Raw genomic sequence first — 21,311 nt, 5'->3', positions numbered from 1 at the left:
GGATTTGTCAAACCATATTGAGAAAAATGACTCTATTATAGTATGTTAACTTCCATAATGGTTTAAGATTTACCTCTAAAATCAAACCTCAATTCAAATCCTTGCTCCACCACTTACTGTGTGATCTTGAACAAGTAATTTAAATTCCCTGTCCCTTCCTCAGTTGTAATATGGCATTAACAATTGTCCCTGTCATGTCTGGCTGTGTGAGAATTAAATGATTTTTGACACTTCAAAGAACTAGAACAAAGCCTGGCACATAGCAAGTGTTCATAGTAAGTACATAATTGTTATTAATTAAAACATTTTTATTTTATAAATTATTGAGATACAATCTAATGAAATTTGGTAACAAACAGTAACAAAAAAAGAAAATCAGTTATAAATAATTTTCACTAAATACATAGACCTAAACTGAAGGCTTTTTAAGTTTAAAAAAAAACACCACAAATCATGAATTATGTAAAATCCTTAGGTCCAAATATGTTTCATAACACAAATATTAAATTAATGTCCTTTGACAAGGCAGACAGAAACATACAAAACACTATTATCACTTGGTAATAACCCTTAATCTACATGGAATCTGGCAGCAGAATATGAATATATATATGAATTTTGTTGAATAATATATAATGAATATGTAATATATATATTTCTCATCTTTCATCATTTCTCCTTTGTTCATTCTACAGATTATATCAAATCTAATCCCTAAAATGGAAGAAGCCAAAAGCCAAAGTTTGGAGGAAGACTTTGAAGGACAGGCCACACATACAGGTAACCAAAGCTATAAGCAAAAACTAATTATTAAATTAAAGTTAAATCTGGAGATCTCTAAAGTTTTCATGACCACTATTCAGTATGAAATTTAAGTTATACACTTTGAGTGGTCTGATGGAATCATTTAAAATATGGTTGAGTGGGTAAATTAATGTGAAATCATATACTTTAAAAGCAGTCTTATTTAGAGGTCAAAGAATAAGAAATTGAATTAGAGACACTAATTATTGAGAATTTCTTGCTCCCCAATATCATAAGACCTCTCTATCGTCACTAAAATTAAGCCACTATCCTCTCTTCTAATTTCCCCACTATGGACTTTCCTTGCAATTGTAAACAATATTAGATGAAAAGGTAAATAAATAAATAGAGTTGTTAATTTTAATTTTTTGAATCTGAAAAAAATAAAGGGAATGATAAAACATTCTGAAATCAAATGGATTTCAATATTTCTCCTGAAAACCTAAGACTTATGTTTATCACAGAAAAAATGTGGAAGCAACAATGTACGTGAGTAAGAAACTGTTTGAGTAAATGAATATCTACACAATAACACATCATGACCCCAGTTTTTTAATAAGAAAGAACCTCTTTATGTATGTATGTATGTATGTGAAAAAAAAATCTGAGATATGCTATGAAGTAAAAAAAAGCAAGGTGAGGGTAAGTGTGTATAATATACTACTATTTGTAAACAAATGGGAGGAAAAAGTTCTCTTTTTGTACACATATACACATGCTATATACATCTACATATTTTGCATATTCAAAAACATATCTGGAAGACAAAGGCTATACAAGTAAACAAATAACATTCATTGCCTGAATATAATAAACATAAATAAGTTTATATTCAATTTATGTATTATATATTATATATTATATAAATTTTAAAAATTAGGAACTATGTGAGAAAGAGAATACATCCATATATATAACACAATACTAAAGGTATGGATACGGTTAAGCTTCCGTGAAGAATATGTAAAACTGCATATTTTCAAGAATTTAGACATTCTTCCAAGCACTGTTATTATTTATCAGGGCAACCGAACATCAGAATTCCAGTTGGATTACCCTTGATTTAATTATGTTTCTTAAATCTACAAATCGTATCCTTTCTACATTTGTACAAGAGTCTTAGACTCTTAGAAGGAATTGGATGGTTATGTAACAATTTTCTTGAAGCCATTTTATTTTGTTAATTGAGGTTAGGCCTCCCTCTCACTAGTTGTCTTTTATGTGTTATTGTTATTCTTGTTTTCTGGATCTTGAGAACATTTCAATTTGTTTCCCCAACAGTCCTAGTTTCCTTTGTTAATAGTGTGGTGCCAATTTTTAAATTTATTGCTGAAGCTTCTTTCTTATGTAAATAAAATGTTATTTTCTAAATTTTTGGTTTCTTTTCTATACTTTATTTTTTTAATTATCTTTACCCCCAAATTTTGCCAATAGTTCCAAGTCTATAACTTGTATTTTCATTAATGCAGATGTTTCAGCAAAATTCTTAGCCAAAACCTGTTTAACAACGTTAATGTGAGAGAACTTTTTTATGAGCAGGGCAGTCAGAAATTTCTAGCCCAAACAAGATGTCTCTTTCTGATACAGTCTATTTCCATGGCAACACTCATACAAATTTCAATTGTATAAATAGTTCTTTTCAAAATAAAAAGGAAACAATTTATTTTTAATTTTATTCCAGGACCCAAAGGAGTAATAAATGATTGGAGAAAGTTTAAATTAGAGAGTGACGATAATGATTCAGTCCCATCTAGCAAGAAGGAGATTCTCAGACAAATGTCTTCCCCTCAGAGTAGAGATGACAAAGACTCAAAAGAAAGATTCAGCAGAAAGGTAAGATAAGGAAAAAACAATAATAAATAATTTATAACGTGTAAACATGCATCCTCCTTTTTCCTAAAGCAGCATTTTAAAAAATCTCACTTATTTACTTCTTCTATAATGTGTATGTCTACGTGTGTAAAGAGATAACTTTAAAAGCTGATCTCTATAATGTTAATGGAGATTAATGATCTCAGAGTCAGAGTGTTGACATTCCTTCCTTCCTTTAGCTTTTAGGTCATTTTTGAATCTTTATTATTGATATGTATTATTTATGCAGCAACAACAATTACATTAATAAAAGAAACCATCAAGTGATTTTTCATTGCGGGGGGGGGGGGGGAATCACTTTAGTGGTTTATTTATCTCCAAACCAGTATACGCGTACATGAGTTGTTGTATATTAATTCCTAAGAAAAAGATAGTGCTTCAGAAATATACTTGGTTCCAGATTTCTGGCATTGTCAAAATCTTCAAGTCTAAGGTCTTATTTTCAGGTTTTGGTTCCTTCAATGAGTCATTATGTGAGGTCGATGAGACAATTTCCATGAAATGTTCCCATCTGAGGAACTGTTAGTACTTCCTTCACTTGCTTTAAAGGGATGTGGAGATCAAATAAACTTGGAAGGGCTTTGAAACGTGTAAAATACTATACAAATGTGAGCTATTTTAATTATTAAAGATGGTGTACCAAAGTTAAGCTTTAGAAATGTACCTGAATGCCTAAATACCTAGATATCTGAATAAGTGAATGGAACAAGTATTCATAAGAATGCTCAAATGCATATGTAACTCAATATTTGTGTGGTTCAGTCTGTTAAATTAACAAAAGTGTTAGCAACTTAAAAATTATACAAAACATCTAACAATTTTTAGAGTTAAAACAAATTACATTGGGACAATAATCTTAAAGTCGAAAAAAAAGTAATTTGATAAGAAAACAAATATTAAGAGGCAGAAACAAGAGAAGGAAGTAATGACAGCATCAGGGACTCCTGCTTATCCTAAATCTCAGTATCTTCTATAAAATTCTGTAATAACACCTTACCTTATAGGTGTGTTGTGAGGATTAAGTGAAATAATCTAGTAGGTGAAGTGCCTCAGGCATAGATTTTCTGTAAGTAGCAGTTTCATGCCTTTTGAATTCTCCTCCATTCTAAATACTGTCAGAAGTTGGCGTTTGCGAGGCTACTTGATGATTAGACAGCAGTACCTGATCCCCTTCGGGAACTATCCACCTGCCATGGTTCTGGGCTGTTCCCCATCTCTTAATCACACTAGGTCCCATCATTGCTTTTTATGTTCTTTCTGTCTCTTTCCTTCTCTCTCTCAATTGAATAAGTTACTAATAATGTAGCTATTAAGAAAGGCTCTGCAGGTAATTTTATATTCCAGCTGCAGTGAAAACTACCTGTCTTGAAAGATGGAAGTTAGGTCATTTCTCATTTTAGCCTAAACCAGGGGATAAGAATAGCTCGGAGGAAGCTTGTTTAAATATGGCTCTGCTCAGCCTCACGTGACAGGTTCTGATGCCCCAAATTTGCATTTCCCAGAACTTCTCAGGTGATGCTAATGTGCTAGTTCAGCATTATTAACCCCTTGGCTAATTTGATAAACTCCAGAGAGCAGTGACTGCTGTCTTGCTTGCCTGAATCCGATTCTACATATTCCAAAAAATCAGTAAGTGATAAGATATCCTTTTAACAGCTTTTGTGGAGGAGACACTAATATCCAAAGGCATTTGTTGAGGACACATTTAAATGTGTGTGTGTGTGTGTGTATGTGTGTGTGTGTGTGTTTCTTTTTTTGAAAGTCACTCCAGTGTAAACCTTGCACATTTTTTTTTTCACCCAAAGAGATGGGTAGTTAAGTGACACATTTCTGACTGACAGTGTAACTATCTCATGGTTAAACTATATTCAGCAACACTTATGCATGCATTTATATTATGCAACAATTACTGAACCCCTATTATGTGCCAGACACTATAGTAGATATTGAAGAGTAGCGAATGAGACAAATAAAATTCCTTCCCTTATGGAACATAGTTAGATAAACTAATATTAAACAAATTAAATATATAGCACAATATCAGATAGTGATTCTTGCTATGAAGGAAAAATAAACCATATGGGGAATAGAAAGTGTGGGGTAGGCGCTCTTTTAGGCAGTGTTGTCAAAGAAGGTAACATGTGACCAGAAGTTTGAATGAGGTAAAGAAGAAGGACTTTAGGGGGTGGGGAGAACAGCAAATGCAAATTCTTTGAGTTGAGGATGGGTTTGGTGTGTCCAAGGAATACAAATTTCTGACTGAATGATCTCTCTCATTCTTTCGTCTGTTCCCAGATGAGCATCCAAGAATACGAATTAATCCACCAAGACAAAGAAGATGAAAATTGCCTTCGTAAGTACCGGCGACAGTGTATGCAGGATATGCACCAGAAGCTGAGTTTTGGGCCTCGGTATGGGTTTGTGTATGAGCTGAAAACTGGGGAGCAATTCCTGGAAACCATTGAAAAGGAGCAGAAAATCACCACAATCATTGTTCACATTTATGAAGATGGTATTAAGGGCTGCAATGCGCTAAACAGTAGCTTAACATGCCTTGCAGCCGAATACCCTATGGTCAAGTTTTGCAAAATAAAAGCTTGTAATACAGGTGCTGGGGACCGCTTTTCCTCAGATGTACTCCCCACACTGCTCATCTACAAAGGTGGGGAACTCATAAGCAATTTTATTAGTGTTGCTGAACAGTTTGCTGAAGAATTTTTTGCTGGGGATGTGGAGTCTTTCCTAAATGAATATGGGTTACTGCCTGAAAGATACACGCCATAGAGCAGACCGACATGTAGGAAGACGTTGAACAAAGATTCACTATGTCGATATCTCATGTTTCTTCTTTATACTTTACACACTAATTTGGTACTATCCATATTCCTTTAGGGAATAACAAGTATGGACATAGCTATTTCTATTTGGGGGGAAAAAAAAGGTTGATCCTAAAGTTATAGGATTAGCATTTCTTAGTATTAGTTACACAAATTGATATAATGCTTTACTACAAAACATGGTAATTTTCAGCAACATGTTAGTAGACAAAGAGGATATGAATAATATAATGACAGTTTTCAAAAATCCCTTTCAAGTTATGTGTTGGCTTTTTTATTCCTTGTTGTTTTCTGCAGTGTTATTATTTGGGCTTTTCAAAATACATTATCCATTATAATTTTGCCTATGTAATAAGAATAAAGTCTCATGAGGAAATAAATTTTCTATTTGAAGTCTATTCTTTCTCAAGTATTACAATATCAAGTCCTTAAAAAGTTATAACACCTAAAATACAAAAAAAAAAAAATTCATTCAGTAAGATATCTTATATTCCAACCAAACTAATGCACAAGAAACTCACAAAAATTGTACCACATTAAATTTGTTAAGAAAGAGAAAAGGAGTATTTGTTAAAAATAAAATATCAGAAATTAACCTTATCTAGGAAAAAAGGCAGATGGAAGCCGGATCTTTTTATTCTTTGGACAAAAGAATAACATTTAGTAGTAATAATAATTATAGCTATCATTTATTGATTGCCTATTATAAGCCAGCATTTTATACATAGCATCTCTAATTCTTAACTACAATTCTGCAAGTGGATAATATTATTCCCATTTTATGAATGACAGAACTGAAATTCAGAGAAGTGACATGGAAGTTCTACTTATATTTCCCTTGGAAAAGACTCGGAAAACTCTGCTGCTACATAAAAACATGAAAATGCAAAATAAATTTTGAAACACTTGAATAAGCTGAAGAGCAAGATAAATGAAATTTCTAGGTGTGTAAAGCAGAGTGGAAAATAACAGTGAGTGAGAGCTCAAGTGATATGGTCTGTAATTGAAGACACGGCGCTTGAGAAGACACCAAAACTGGGCTCCCTGTGAGACGTGAACTTAAAACAGGTTTGCACAATTTCCCCTGGTGGACCAATGTTGAAACTGGACATTTGTAACAAGTTCTGGTCCCCACGCTCCTAAATGACTATTTTATAGCTTCTCTTCTTTCCGTAGACATTTCATATCCTTTCCTCCAGTCCAAACACTTCACTTTGCTCATACTTCATTGAGAAGATAGATGTTATCAGATGAGCCTTGCCTCATCCTTCCCATCAGCAATCTCAAATATGCACGTATCTGCACGTAAACACTGTGCCTCTGATATGACAATGGAAGACATGTTCGTGCAGCTCTCTAAGGCCAAGTGATCAAATTGGGCTGCGGATCATACCCTTCTCACACACAGTAATTTTTCTCCTGCACTTATTTTTCCTCTCTCTCTGTATCATCTATTTCTCCCTTTCTCTATGTTGTATTATTCATGTTGGCTTATAAGTGAGATTTTTAATTGCCCACTATGTAAAACTCGCCCACCTATAATGTAAAATGTCCAGCTCCCCCTCACTTTTTGGCTATCCTTTACAATCATGTCTCTTGAAAGAAGTACCTAAAGTCACCATCTTGAATCCTCATTTCCATTTCTTCGTCATCCTTCTTCAATCAGGCCTTTGTCCCAAGCACTCTATCTACAGTTATGATCATCTTGTCAAACTTGGTGGCCAGTTTTCTTTCCTCATTTTATTGTATCTCCTATAAGCATGTGTCAGAGCTGCCCATCTCCCTTCTTTCTGCGTCACTTCTTTTGGCTTCTTGGAAAACACACTCTGCTTGTTTGCCTTTTATCCTATTATTTCTTTTAAGTCTCCTTCACTGACTTCTCTAAACGCTCACACTAGTTAACCCCCTCCTATTCGTAGCATTCAATACCATTTATATTAAAACTGCTCTCGAATTCACATGTCCAGCCTTACCTCTCTCCCAGACTCCAAAATCCTATGTCTCAGTTGGAGGAAGGAGGAACAGAATGGGAAAGAAAAATATCTATAACTGTACTAGATATTGGTGATACAAAGATGGGTAAGATAGAATTCCTAACGATGACCAGGTCACATTGACCAGTCCCTAACATATAGCCGCTGCAATAGGCACTGTTTCTGCTCATGAATCTAAAATTGCATCTTCTATTCCTTTTATAAATTGGGAAAAGCATTTGAAATACCATATGGTCTATTTCTAAGTTGATAAACACCAGGCATATCACAAGAAGGAAAAGTGCTAGTAGAGAGATATACAGGGTAATTATGTACAAAATAAGGAGCTTTTAGAAAATAGTTCAACATGATTTTCCTATCAAGTAATTGCTAACAAATTTATTAGCCCCTTCCAGATTCTTCTGTCCAGGAATTACTGGACTTAAACTACCATGGCAAAACGCAGGATCCTTACATGAGACATTTATAATTTAAAAACACCTTGGTGGAATAAATAGCTCTTTAGATTGACATTCATTTCATGGACTGGAAGTAAATGCTTAAAAAGATGATGGCAAGGCAGTGAGGAAGGATAGCGAAATATGTATCACAAAAGAGAACAATATTTTAAGAATAAAATATAAGTTCATTTCAATCACTAGTCATTATTAATTGCAATATAGTACAGCTTTGTAGAACAGACGTAGAAAAGCATAGCTAAATATTGAAAGAAGTCTCTCATCTATGGAAAAGAGAATAAAAATGACTGCTTTGAAAAATTCCTGTTCAATGAAAGCTTTACTCTTGTAAGAAATAACTCACCGTGCATTTATTCAAAATAGAGAACTAGCAAGCTTAAGCAGGACTAAACCCAGGAATGTATTTAACCCATAATTGCCAAAACAAAAGTAACTAGGTGGTACCTAGTTAGGGACTGAGTGATGATAGCAACCGTTCTCAAAATAAGCACTTGGTGACTAATGGATGCCAGAGTACAGTTGGATGGTATCATTCACCAGAAAGAGTTGGACAAAAGGCAGGATTTGACTAGAATATTTGAAACCCACTGCTGCAGAAATCCTGGATTACATTCCCATCACGTAAACACTTAATGTGCAATTATATTAGGCAGGAGGAGAGGAAGAGATCATCTTTGTCTCAGCAAAAGAATGACGCTTTAAATGTAAAGTTTTAAAATGTCATAACATGTCTCATTAACAAATCGCCCAAATGATACTGGAATAAACTTGAAAGAAAATCCAAGAGTGTTAGTTAGAAAATAATAGGAAAATAATAGGTACATTTGCAGGGAATTCCAAAACTATCTTGGAAAGTGTGAAGCTCACCCATTCGTTAGTTCACACAATATTTATTGACCAAGCGCAATGTGCCATGAACTCCCTTGAACTTAGGGAGTTCAAGGTAAAGAAAACAGACATTTAAACATGCAATAAATGACAAATGCATCTACACTTGTATCTCCATCTATGTCTATTTTAGTAGCGGTGGTTAATATCCTGGGCACTGGTGTCAGACTTCTACGTTTGAATTCCCTCAGTAATTTTGTAATCTTGGGCAAGTTAGTTAATCTCTCTGTACCTGTTTCCTCATCTGTAAAATAAGAATAATAATAGCTCGTCCTCATTGGTTGTTGTGAGGAAAAAAAATGAGTAAATTTTGGTGAACTACTTAGAACAGTGCCTGTCACATCGTATTGTAGTTATAAATAAAAGAGTGCATAGAATACACAGACATAAGGTCTTAAAGATATGATTATGCAAATAGAAGCTAATTTATGAAGAAGCTGGGATTCAATTCATCTATCCCAAACACACTACTTATATTCCTCTATATAGGACCTTATTAAAAATTCTATATATTTGAATTGAAAGAAAGGGATCCTAAAAAACTGCCATTTCAAATTGACTGTAGATGCCACAATAAATATAAAACAGTTCTGAAAACAGAAGTGCAGAATAAACATTAACACATAAATGGAAAAAAAATTGTCAAATTTTGAGTTTTATACTGAATTGATTGTAGAATACAATTATGATCATAATTAGCTATTCAAATATATCTAGTAAACTATTAACTCATGATGAAAATTTGATTTATTTTTCTTTGTTATCTTTCTCAAATATTTTACAAATGTTTGAGTGTCTAATACATATAAGGAATTATGTTAGATAATAGAGGGGGGTGATAAAAATGGGTAAAATATAGTCATTCCTTCTCAAAGGATTTACAGTCTAGGAAGGGAGCACACATTCCTGAAATTAAAAGAGATGGGGACTTATTTTTGTTTATTTATTATTGTTTCAGGTCTTATATTCTGGATCCCAGTTCATAGTACATTTCAGTGAAGAAATTGTCACCCTCTCACGCCCCTATGATTAGCTAGCATACACTGTCCTTACCTATTCAGTTCTTCTTACGTTCACTACCAACTCCCTTTTTGAAATACTCAATTTCAATATAATATTTTCTGATGATAACTATCGACCCTTCCAGCTCTCTCAATCCTTTACTCCCAATACACATGTTCTTTAAGACCTCCAATTTCTCAACCTTGTCTATTTAACACTTTTTCCATTTTCACAGTTTCTGTCCTTTCTATGCAGCCTAGACATTTGGCGGTGACATCAGTCATCTTCCTACTAGCATATTCCATATTTTTGTTTCCTTATTCTTCCAAAACACTCCTCTTTTAAGTCCTCAAATTTCTGAACATTTCAACTAAACTTCATAACTTGTTCTGCAAAGAAGTTCCTCTTCCATTTCCCAAAGCCACTATTTCAAACCTTTATAATTCTGCTCAGTCCTCCTTTCCCAAATCCTTCCCCTTCCAAACAAATGACCTTGCCTTCAACCTCACAGAAGAAAGTGAGCCTATACTCCATGAAGTTCCCTAATTTATTAACCCAGCTGTTCTCCATTTCATTGTTCTCAAAGACGTCTCTTTGTACAAGGCTAACTCTGCCCTCTGCGCTTTTAATCAGATAATATCACACTCAAATTTCATAATTCTTTGCTTTTTTTGTACAATTTTATCCTCTCTTTCTATATCGGCTTCTTATTCACAACCTAAAAACAACTCTCTGGTTCTTCAGAACTCTCACTTGCTCTGATGCTCTCTTTTCTTCAATGCCGTACTATTAAAAAAAAAAAACAACTCCATGCCCTTAATCTTTTCTTCCTTTCTTTCCATTTACTTCTCTGCCCATCTTCCTCAACCACTCCACTGAAGGTGATTCTGATAATGATCAACAATGACCTCCCTGTCGGGCAGGTTTCTGGCAAGAAACAGAGCACAAACAGGAAAGGTATGATTGAAGGGAGTTTAAGAACAAGACCGTTTATAAGGTCTAGGCAGGTAACTAACAAGAGATGGTGAAGACCACAGAGCGAGCAACAGGCAAAAAGTGACTACTACTCATGGGGTTTGACGGGAAAGAAACCAGTGAAACCTGTAGCCATAGGAAAGGGCTGACCAACGGGAACTTGAGAGAGAAGGGGAATCAATAACTGGGGCACTCTCTCCTCCTGTTCGCCTCTCTCTCTTCAGTGCCTCCTATTATCCAAACCCAACTGGAAGCCAGAGGGCAAGGAAATGCTGTTGATGAAATGTGTGAAATCAGCCTTTTCTGGGCACAAAGCAGGACGGAAAAGGAGACACAGTGGATCTTAAGAGGCAAATGGAGGCGACCCAACACAGCTACCTTACCACCAAACCCATTGGACTCGACAGCCCTCATCTTATTTGATTTTTGGCTCCATTGAATGCTGATGGCCACTCTCAGACTGAAGTCCTTTCCTCACTTGGTTTTCATGATACTGCTCTTCAGATTCTTCTATGCTTCTGAAACCATTCTTTCTCAGGCTTATCTGTTTGGTCTGTCTTCCTTGGCATGGTCCCTATATATTGGTGTTTCCAAGCCCCTTTGTATTCCTTTATTCACGCTGATGGCTTCAGGTACCACCTATACCAAAGCTTCTGAACCTTGCCTCTATTGGTATTTTGAGCCAGATAATTCTTCATTGTGGGGGTTGTCCTGTGCATTGCAGGATATGTAGCAGTATCTCTGGTCTCTACCCTATAGATGCCAGTAGCACCCCTACCCCAGTTAAGACAACTAAAACCATCTCCAGGCATTGTCAAGTGTCCTCTGGAAGGCAAATCACCCGCAGTCAAGAATGACTTACCTTTATATATAAATTATGTATCTTCTGTCTCCTGAGTTCCATTTTGATGAAAATGTAATCAGTTATCATTCTTCAAATGGACTACTGCAATCATTTCCTAATTAGGCTTCATGATTTTTAGTCTTTACCTTGCCATTACAATGATCCATAAAGCATTGTGGGTTGGTGAGAAAATCCCATAGCTATCAGGCCATGCAACTAAAGGTCTTCCTGGAACATCTGTGAAACAAATAAAAAGAATTGTAAAGATTCTTGATGTGCTTTCAACTAAAGCCATCAAGGCTAGGGTAGGAGCATAACCTAGTTATGAACTTCATATATTCAGCCTTATATTGCAGGGATAAATCCAACCTGGTCAGGTTTTATGTTTCACATACACTGTTGCATTCAATTTGCGAATATTTTATTTAGAATTTTTGCATCCATATGCATAAATGATATTAGCTTGTAATACCGCTTTTTCATTTTTTAAAAGCACGGATCACTAAATTAGTATCAGACAAATAAGCTTAAAAAGAAAAAGCATTATTAGATACAAAAAAGGTCATTCCATAATAATAAAATGGTTCATTTCACCAGCAAGATCTATCAATTTTAAACTTAAATATACCTTTAAAAGAATCATAAAATATACACAGTACGAACACACAGAGGAAGTGACTATTCCATCATCAGAGGTTTCAGTACAGTTCTTTCAATCCTTAATAGATTGTGGTAACAAAAAATTAGTATCGATGTAGATACTCACCACATAATTAACAAGCTTGAGCTAAGGTACATATATAAAACACTGCAACCAATAACAAGTGAACTAACCATTTTTCCCTTTCTGGCACACAAAGATTTTCAAAAGTGAATAAGGACTACACTATGAGACAGATTACAGTAGGACCACAATGCAATATGAGAGATATTACATTTTAGGACTACAATGCAATTAAGTAGAAATGAATACTATACATGTGTGACTAATGAAAAATGTATGCATACAATACTAAATAACTCCTGAGGCAAGGAATAAAATTATACTGCAATATTAAAATTATTAAAACTGAAAAATAATAAAAATACTTTATATCAAAACTTCTGGGATAGAGCAAAACTACTATATCAGGGAAATTTCTAAAAAAATATAAACTACAAAAGAAGAAGAAACAATAAATAGCCTGAATGTCTAACTTAATAAGTTGAAAAAATAAGGTAAATCAACAAAGTAGAAAAATGAGGAAATAAATATGAGCAGATATCAATGAAATGTAAATTTTATCTATAGACAGAATCCAAAAAGCCAAAAGTTGGTTCTTTCAAAAAAACTAAGAGAATAGGGAAATATGTGCCAGATTGATACAAGGGGGAGCACAAATACATAACATTAGGGATTCTTTTAAAGCATATGTACAGATAGCTAAGATTAAAAAGATATTAAAACATTATCAACAATTCAATGCCAACACATTTGAAAACAGACAAAATAGAAAAATTTCTAGAAAAATATAACTTACCAGAACTGACCCAAAAAATTGGAAAGTCTGAATAATCTTGTAAGAAGCAAAGAAATTAGGAAAATATTTGCAAAATATTACCATCAAAAAACACAAGTTCCAGATGTATTTAAATGTTAATTCTGTCAAAATGACAAGAAACAGATACTTTTGGATAGGCTTTTCCAGAGAACAGAAACAGAGGGAATAATCAACTCATCTGATTAAATTAGTATTATCTTGATACCAAAACTGGAAAAGGACAGTAAATGAACAAGGGATATTACAAGCTAATATCGTTTATGCACATGGATGCAAAAATTCTAAATAAAAAAATAGCAAATTGAATCCAATAGAGTATGTCAAGCATAAAACATGACCAAGTTGGATTTATCACTGGAGTATAAGACTGAGTGTATAAAGTTCGTAACTGTAGGTTACGCTCCTACCCTAGCCTTGATGTCTGTTTTTGCTGGCATCACTACCTGAGCCTCAAACCATACCAGTGCAGCTACCAAAATTTATTGCAACTGTAATAACTACTCACTCAGGTTGAGTGAGAGAAGTCTTCTGATCATTGGACCCAGAATCAAACCTCCTCAAAAACACTGCGATTAAGTCAGCCATGATTCTTAACCTTTCATTAATCCAATCTACATCTGACGTGAAAGCTCCCCACCTCTTCCCACTCGCTACTACCTGCCCACTTCAACTTGCCATCTGAAATAACACTCCACTGCACCATCATCTCCATCCCCTTCCCTTCCCTTTCCTCTCTACAAGCAGCACACTTCCCTTTACCTTCTAACCTCTTCTCCAAGCATCCATTCCACATCTTTGCAGTAACTGAAACCTGGTTCTTCAAAGAAGGTACTTTCCCTTTATTGCTTTCAAGTGGTGATTATGCATTCTTTCAAAATCCAAATATCATTCTTGACACTCTGCTTTACTCCAGATCATTGCCACTTACTTCTATAAAAAATCTTATGCACTTTTTAGAAGGCTCATGCTATTTGTCTGTATCACTTTTCCCCTCCCCTTGTAATTGTCAACTACTGATCTTTTAATAACTTTCCCTTATTTATCAAAAATTAGATACATGATTCACACAGATTTCCTTTATGTTACAAGTTCTATCACCATGTTGGGTGTTATCATTATCCCAGCAGACCATCTTTCCATAATCTGCACTCTCTTTTCCTTGATCTCATCTGTCAACCTTGAATTACCTACTTCACCTCAGCCACTCACTTCATTTGCTATCATCTATGTGTTCTTTCTTCCCAAATCACTATTCCAGGCACCCTTACTTATGATCACAATCATGTCTCCTTACTTACTGGTCAACTACTACCAAAATTTTGGGTCTTTGATTTATTCTAGGTCTCCATTGCATTGATGCCTTTACATTTACAATTCATCAAAGCATTGCCTCTCTTTTGCTCTTCTCCCCTCCCCTCCCCTCCCCTCCCCTCCCCTCCCCTCCCCTCCCCTCCCCTCCCCTCCCCTCCCCTCCCCTCCCCTCTCCTCTCTCCTCTCCTCTCCTCTCTTCACCTCTCCTCTCTTCTCCTCTTCTTCTATCTCCTCCCTTCTCTCTTCATTTCCTTTTACATTCAGCTTAGATTTCATGGCTCATCATTTAAATAATATTCTTTAAATAATATTCTTGCCAATATCATAAATTTCCTAGCGCTTCCTTTCTACTCGCTTTTTATACAAGATCCCCAAATACTGCTATTCACTTTTCATATTCTTAAATTTGAGAAGACAAACACTACTCAGCTGGGGGGGGGGGGATCACACAATTTCATTAGTTTATTATTACTAACCTCAAATGGGGCTTTATCGCTGTCTGGCAATCCCAGTATGTTCCTTTGGTCAACTTGACTTGAAAACAGACAAAATGGAAAAGTTCTTTGCAACATTTTTTTTGAAATTTTTATTCTCCTCTTTGTTCACTCTCAGCAGATAACCTTGCCAACTTCATAGAAATCTGAAGGCATCAGATGAGGTCATCTTCGACTTTCCACTATCAAACCTACAAGCCCATGTACACCTGCACCAATTTTCTTCTCTCTGAGCTTTTGTATCAAAATAGATGCTCCTTTTCTCAAAGCCAGTACCTACCTGTGCCTTAGAGACTAAACCCTCTCACCTTCTCTGGAATCGCACATTCTCGTGTTTTCCTGTACAGACATCCCTCTGGTTCTACATAATCAATCCCTTTCATCAGCATCTTTCCCCTTAATATGTCTATGTCCCACTAGCTACTAGGTTTAGCAAGTTAGTTTCCTCAACCTCAGTTTCTGACTTGTTAAAAGGGCATGATAAACACGGAAATACTTTATACATTGTAAAGCTTTATAGGATAATGCATTAGTTAGAATTTGTTCCAACCTAAAGATCAAAGGAATGATGTGACTTCCCAAGGTTTATTGTTTCTGAATTGGGAGATCTAGGGGTACAGCTCTATGCTCCACACTCATGAGCTACTATTTCACTTATAATTAAAATCTAGAAATTACTTTCAATGCTAACTTGAAACCACAGAATATTTTTTTTAAAAACCTTGCTATTCTTGTTTAGATATAGATGTTGAGGTCTAGCATCATATTGACATTCAGAATTTTAATCATGAATAAGGACAGGCATCTGGTATAGCTACAACTAAATTGGATTTGACTAAAATAGAACCTAAGAGCCGATTAAACTACCTTCATCCCTATTATTAAGTTCCCCTTCACAGTTCTGTAAACAAAAGATCTCCTTAATAAACTGAACACATTGAATGAAAGATCTTTTCCTAAAAGATCTTTTTAATTAAGAATTTTTGTACAGGGCTCTTTTGGGATCCGAATTTTAGAAGTTCCACAGTACAGTGCAAAATCTAGCTTCATTTGGTGGTACTACCCTGTTTCCCCGAAAATAAGACCTAGTCGTACCATCAGCTCTAATGCATCTTTTGGAGCAAAAACTAATATAAGACCCGGTCTTATGATAGATAAGTAAATAAAACTGGGTTTTACATTAATTTTTGCTCCAAAGACGCATTAGAGCTGATGGTACGGCTACGTCATATTTTCGGGGAAACAGGGTAAGTATGTAAAACAGTTACAAAATAGTTTTGCAAAGATGCAAAAAGTGAACAATCCATTTCTGATTATAGAAGACAGATATAATAGTTACTCACCTAAATGTCTATTCTTCCTAACTATGTGGTCTTTGGATACAATACATAGTAATTAATGTGTACTTCAATTGTAGCCATCAAATTTGGACCCATTCAACAAATCTTTGCCCTGTTCACAAGTGTCGTAAAATTCCAATGAAATAGTGCATGTGAAAACACTTTAGAAATGGCCAAAATAGAGACAAACATTTGTCATTTCTAACTGCACTTTCATCTCATCCTTCATCAATAAATCAAAACTTATTAAAATATTAATTTACCTTGTAATACGTTATGAATTGTATGACAACTCATTGACTACCTGTAGTGAATATTCATTAAAATACTTGATAGTCTCCATATGATTTATTAAAGTCAGAAATCAAGAACAATTTACTACATTTCTTGTACTTTGGCTAGTTTACATTTCGACAAATCATTTAGGTAAGAGTCAATGAACGTTATGAGCATTGTAATAGAGCTTGATTATTCCCAATTATTTTGGTAATATAATTATGAACCTATTGGCCTTTGAGCATCATAGGAGTAGGTAAAGGAAAAGACATTTTATATATCCACAGAAATGTCACGACAGAAGGGAGGGAGACAGAAGTGCTGTAGCGAGGCAGTCTGTAGGAAAGATAGTATGTGGATTATGTTTTTAGAATAATAACAGTAATTATTTACTTAGGCAACTACTTGTCTCTCCTTTCTCCTGTATTCTTTACCATTTGGAAAATTTGACATAAAGAATAGACATGTCGTAAGTCTCCAGCGATGAATGCGATTGATTTCGTTCCCTCGCTGTAGGCATGTGCTGCTTCACCACTGACAGTTGGGCTTCTTATTCCCCTTCCATGAAAACTAGACTGGCTCTGTTTGCTCTGACCAATAGAATGCAGAGGAATGACATTCTCAGACATCACTGGAGCCCAGGCCTTAAGAGGTTAACGATTTCCACTTCCTTCTTTGAACACTATTCTTAGTGCTCTTTTTTTTGGAATTCAACCACCATGCTGTGAGAATCCTAAGAAGTCATGTGAAGGAGAAACAGATAAACTGCCAACCACGTGGATGAGTTATCTTGGATGTCACAGACCTTAGATCATTGAAGCCCCAGCCAACACCATGTAGAGTACATTTCAGCTAAGCTACCTGAGCCGTCTACCCACAGAATCACGAGAGTTAATAAATGCCAATACAGTCTGATGCTGTTTATTATGAAGCAAGAGATTATCAAAACAGAAATTGGCACCTGGAAATAAGGAGCTACTGGGCTGAAACCAAAACATGTAGCCTTAACTTTGGAACTGAGCAAAAGATGAAAGCTTTAGGGCCTTCAGGAAACAGTCATGGCCAAATAACAATGAGGAAATTGTTATGGAAAGGCAACCCTTTCATCTGCAGTAGTGTGAAAAGTAGAATACATTTATGGAAATCACTAAGGGGAAAAGGTAACTTAATAAACTTGTGCTATCTGGCCAAGATTTCCAGGCAGAATAATGAAAATGCCAAATGACTACTTCTAGCTGGCTATGATCAAATATGAGAAGACAGAGATGAACTAAATAAGAAACTGTTCAGTTTTGAAGCAAAATTTATAGGAAATATGAACAGCCCAGAAAACCTACCTTTTCCAGCAGCAAGAGATTCTCAAGGAGGAAATGACGTCTTGGCAAAGATCTAATCCAGGAAATAACTAGTGAAACATAGTATCAGGGTAGGTTAGGATCAGGGCATAGCTGTAATAACCTTTAAGACTTCAGGAATATTTAAACTAGTGCATCAAAGACCTCTTAGCTAGACAGAAGGCCTTCTAAGAATCTTATGAGCACGAATTGTAGTCTACTTAGCTAGACAGTGGATATCTAAGATTCTTAAGGGTTTTGTCTTTTAGCACCCTCTCAGCTCAAAGCAGAGAGAGAGACCTGTCTTGAATGAATTTGTGGGTGTGCCTTTTGTGTGATGGAGGGGATTATAATTTGCGTTATAGGAAATACACCGTATTTTTAAAGGAATTCCATAAATTTAGTTTAAAAGGGAGAGGCAGTTCAAAATAAAAAGTGGCTTCTGGCTCCTCAGCCTTCAAAAATTTGGAAGCAGGTTGAGAAAGCTACTCAGCTTCAAACATTTCTCATGAAAAAGGATGACTCAGAGAGTCAAAATCTTGTAGGGAAGAGACAAGATTTGAGAACCACTCTCAGGGAGAAGAATTAGGCCCTAATTAGCATATATTCCCGACTCCTAGAATCATGATGAATTAGAAACATGTGCCCAACTGGAGTTTAAAATTGCTATGGACAATTGCTTTGTAACTCTCATTTTCCCTCTTTTTGAATGAGTGTCTATTGCCTCTTACCACTGTATTATGGTAGATGAGTATGGAGAAGAAAACTTAGTTCATCTATCTTCAGATTGAGAGGAACTACAGTAAATAGTAGTTTCACATGTACCTGAAACTATGTAAATGATGAGATTATGGGCTTTGAGGCTGAATTTGATGTTATATCCAGAGGACATTTTTTAAGGTGTTTGGGGAGATAATGAATGCATTTCCCACGACTGAAACAAATTGTTATGGCCAGAAGGTCCATTAACTAATCTAAATGGCTGCCATCAAGCCCTTTTCTTCTTGTATCTGCATGCACATGGAGAGGTGAAAGTTCTTTTTCCCCTTGCCCTTTAATCCAGGCTGGCCCTGTAGAGCAGTACTTTGACGAATGCAATGTAGTGGGAGTGACGTTCTGAGACTTCCCAGCTAGGGCCTCAAGCAGATTGTTTCTGTTTCTCTTCTTGGAATGTTCACACTTGGGACGCTACTTCTTGGATCCCAGACATCATGATAGGGAGAACGCCAAGCCACATGGAGAGGCCATACAGAGAACTGGAGTCAACTGAGTTCCCAGCAGACAGCCAGCAACTGCCAACCATGTGAATAAACTATCTTGGATGCTTCAAGCTCCTAGAAAACCGTAACTAGCAAACACATTGAACGGAACCACTCAACTGATTCCTGTCCACTCAGAATTGTGAAAAGAAAAAAAAAAGAAATGGTTGTTGTTTCAAGCCAATTAAGTTTGGGGGTTATGTTTTAGTAACAGACAACCAAAATAATAAATACGGTAATGCCATTACATAGAATTAATATCAAGAAACACCTTTCAACTCAAAAACTAAAACATTACCGGTTTCCTTATTGATTTGTTCTTTCTTGTCTTCCTATCCTATCATCACTCCCACCCTGAAATGGTAAACACAATACTGAATTTTTAGAAAAAGTTTACTACAAATATATGTATTCCTATATACATTTAACATAATCTAGCTTGTTTTTAAGCTTTATAAAAACTTTCATACTACATGTAGGCTCCTGCAACTTGATTTGTCATGTTCTCAGGTAATTCTCCCTGCTTAATAAAATTACAAAATCCACAATTTATTTTTTTATTCTCTCGTCAATGGACATTTGAGTGATTACAAACAGGGCTGCCTTGAACATTCTCACATGTGTACATATGCAACAATTCCCCTAGGGCATACTCGTGTATGTAGAATTGTTAGGTATTAGAACCTTATACCTAATTGCTTTCCAGTGTATCAGTTTACAACCCCACCTGTAGATGTCTTTTTGATGCATCTTCTTAATTTGTATTGTCACATTTCTTAATTTTTTAATCTATTGGATGTAAAATAGTATTCATGGGGTATTAGTCAATCACTTATGAGATTAAACATCTTTTCATGTGTTCAGTCACATCCTCTTAAAATGTCAGGTTTCTTTCTGACTTTTGCTCATTTTTCTACAGGACAATGATCAATAGAACTGGTGAAAACAGGCATCCTTGTTGTGTTCCTGATTTTTAACAAAACTATCATTTTGCATTATCCTTTTTTAGATAATGCTGAATTGTTTTTTAATAGTGCTTTTGATGTTCACATCTGTGTTAGTAAGTGCTATTAGTCAGTAATTTTCTCCTATTGAATGTCTGATTCTAGTACAACAGAAGTTATACCGGCCTCAAAATCAGATTCTTATCTATTTTTTGGAAGAGTTTGTATAAAATGTTGAAATATGGTCTTTGAGAGAGTAAAACATCTGTAAACACGATCTAGATGACCTTTATCAAAAAACTTTACTATTCAAACTATTGAATAAGTCTATCTGGCTTGTCATTTCTTCTTGAGCCAATTTAAAGAAATTGCATTTTTCTAGACCATGGTCTACTTTGTCTAAGTTTTCAAATATATTAAGATGCTCCCGATAGTCTCTTCTTATTTTCATCCCTGCTTTATCTATAGAAGTCCTTTTTCAATCTTTATGTTGTTTACTTGTGTCCTGTTTTCTTCTTGTTCAATTATACCAATTTAATTGTGTCATGAAAACAACTTTGGCATTGTGATTCTATAGCTTTGTTTTCTAATTCACTCATTTCTTCCACTGCCTGTTTCTTCTTACTTCTACATTGTTCATTCTGTTGTTCTTAAGTGGCACACTTAGCCTTTTTCATGAATTTAGAACCATGTCCCTCAAAGTGCTGTTTCTGCTGCATCACTCAATTTTCCAAATGTCATAATTAGGTTGTAAGTATGTTTTTCATCCAATCTTCCAAATGTCATGCGTATAATTAGGTTCTAAGTATGTTTTCTTCTTTCATCTATGAAGTTTTATTAAACTTGTAAATGTATGATTGGAAGAAAATAACCTTTATTACTGACCTCTAATTTACTTCTGATTATCCATTTAATACAAGTTTTTTGTAATTCACTGTGACTTACTTCATGCCTAGTACATGGTCAATTTTTGCTAATACACACAATGATTAACAAGAATATGCTCTAATTGTTGATAATTCTAAATGTCCATTGAATCAATATTTATTATTCAAATCTGTGGTCATTTTTTTGGTCTGCTTGATTTATCAATAATTAAAGCTGTTGAAATCTCCCACTGCTGTTCAATTTGTTGATT

General features: G+C 35.1%; 1 protein-coding gene across 1 annotated transcript; it reads left to right on the top strand.

The window, feature by feature from the left end:
- The first annotated feature begins 415 nt into the window (after positions 1-415).
- On the top strand, positions 416-5,543 carry PDC (phosducin). Its single transcript, XM_019738026.3, is given in 4 exon segments — positions 416-780; positions 2,486-2,637; positions 4,972-5,446; positions 5,449-5,543. Coding segments are annotated over 4 exon segments (783 nt in total). The 5' UTR covers positions 416-719.
- The last annotated feature ends 15,768 nt before the right edge of the window (positions 5,544-21,311 follow it).

The sequence above is a fragment of the Rhinolophus sinicus genome, chromosome 11 (assembly GCF_057876585.1).
Source record: "Rhinolophus sinicus isolate RSI-liver-muscle chromosome 11, RSI-T2T, whole genome shotgun sequence".
Classification (NCBI taxonomy): Eukaryota; Metazoa; Chordata; class Mammalia; order Chiroptera; family Rhinolophidae; genus Rhinolophus; species Rhinolophus sinicus.
This window is presented reverse-complemented; position numbering and strand designations above follow the sequence as displayed.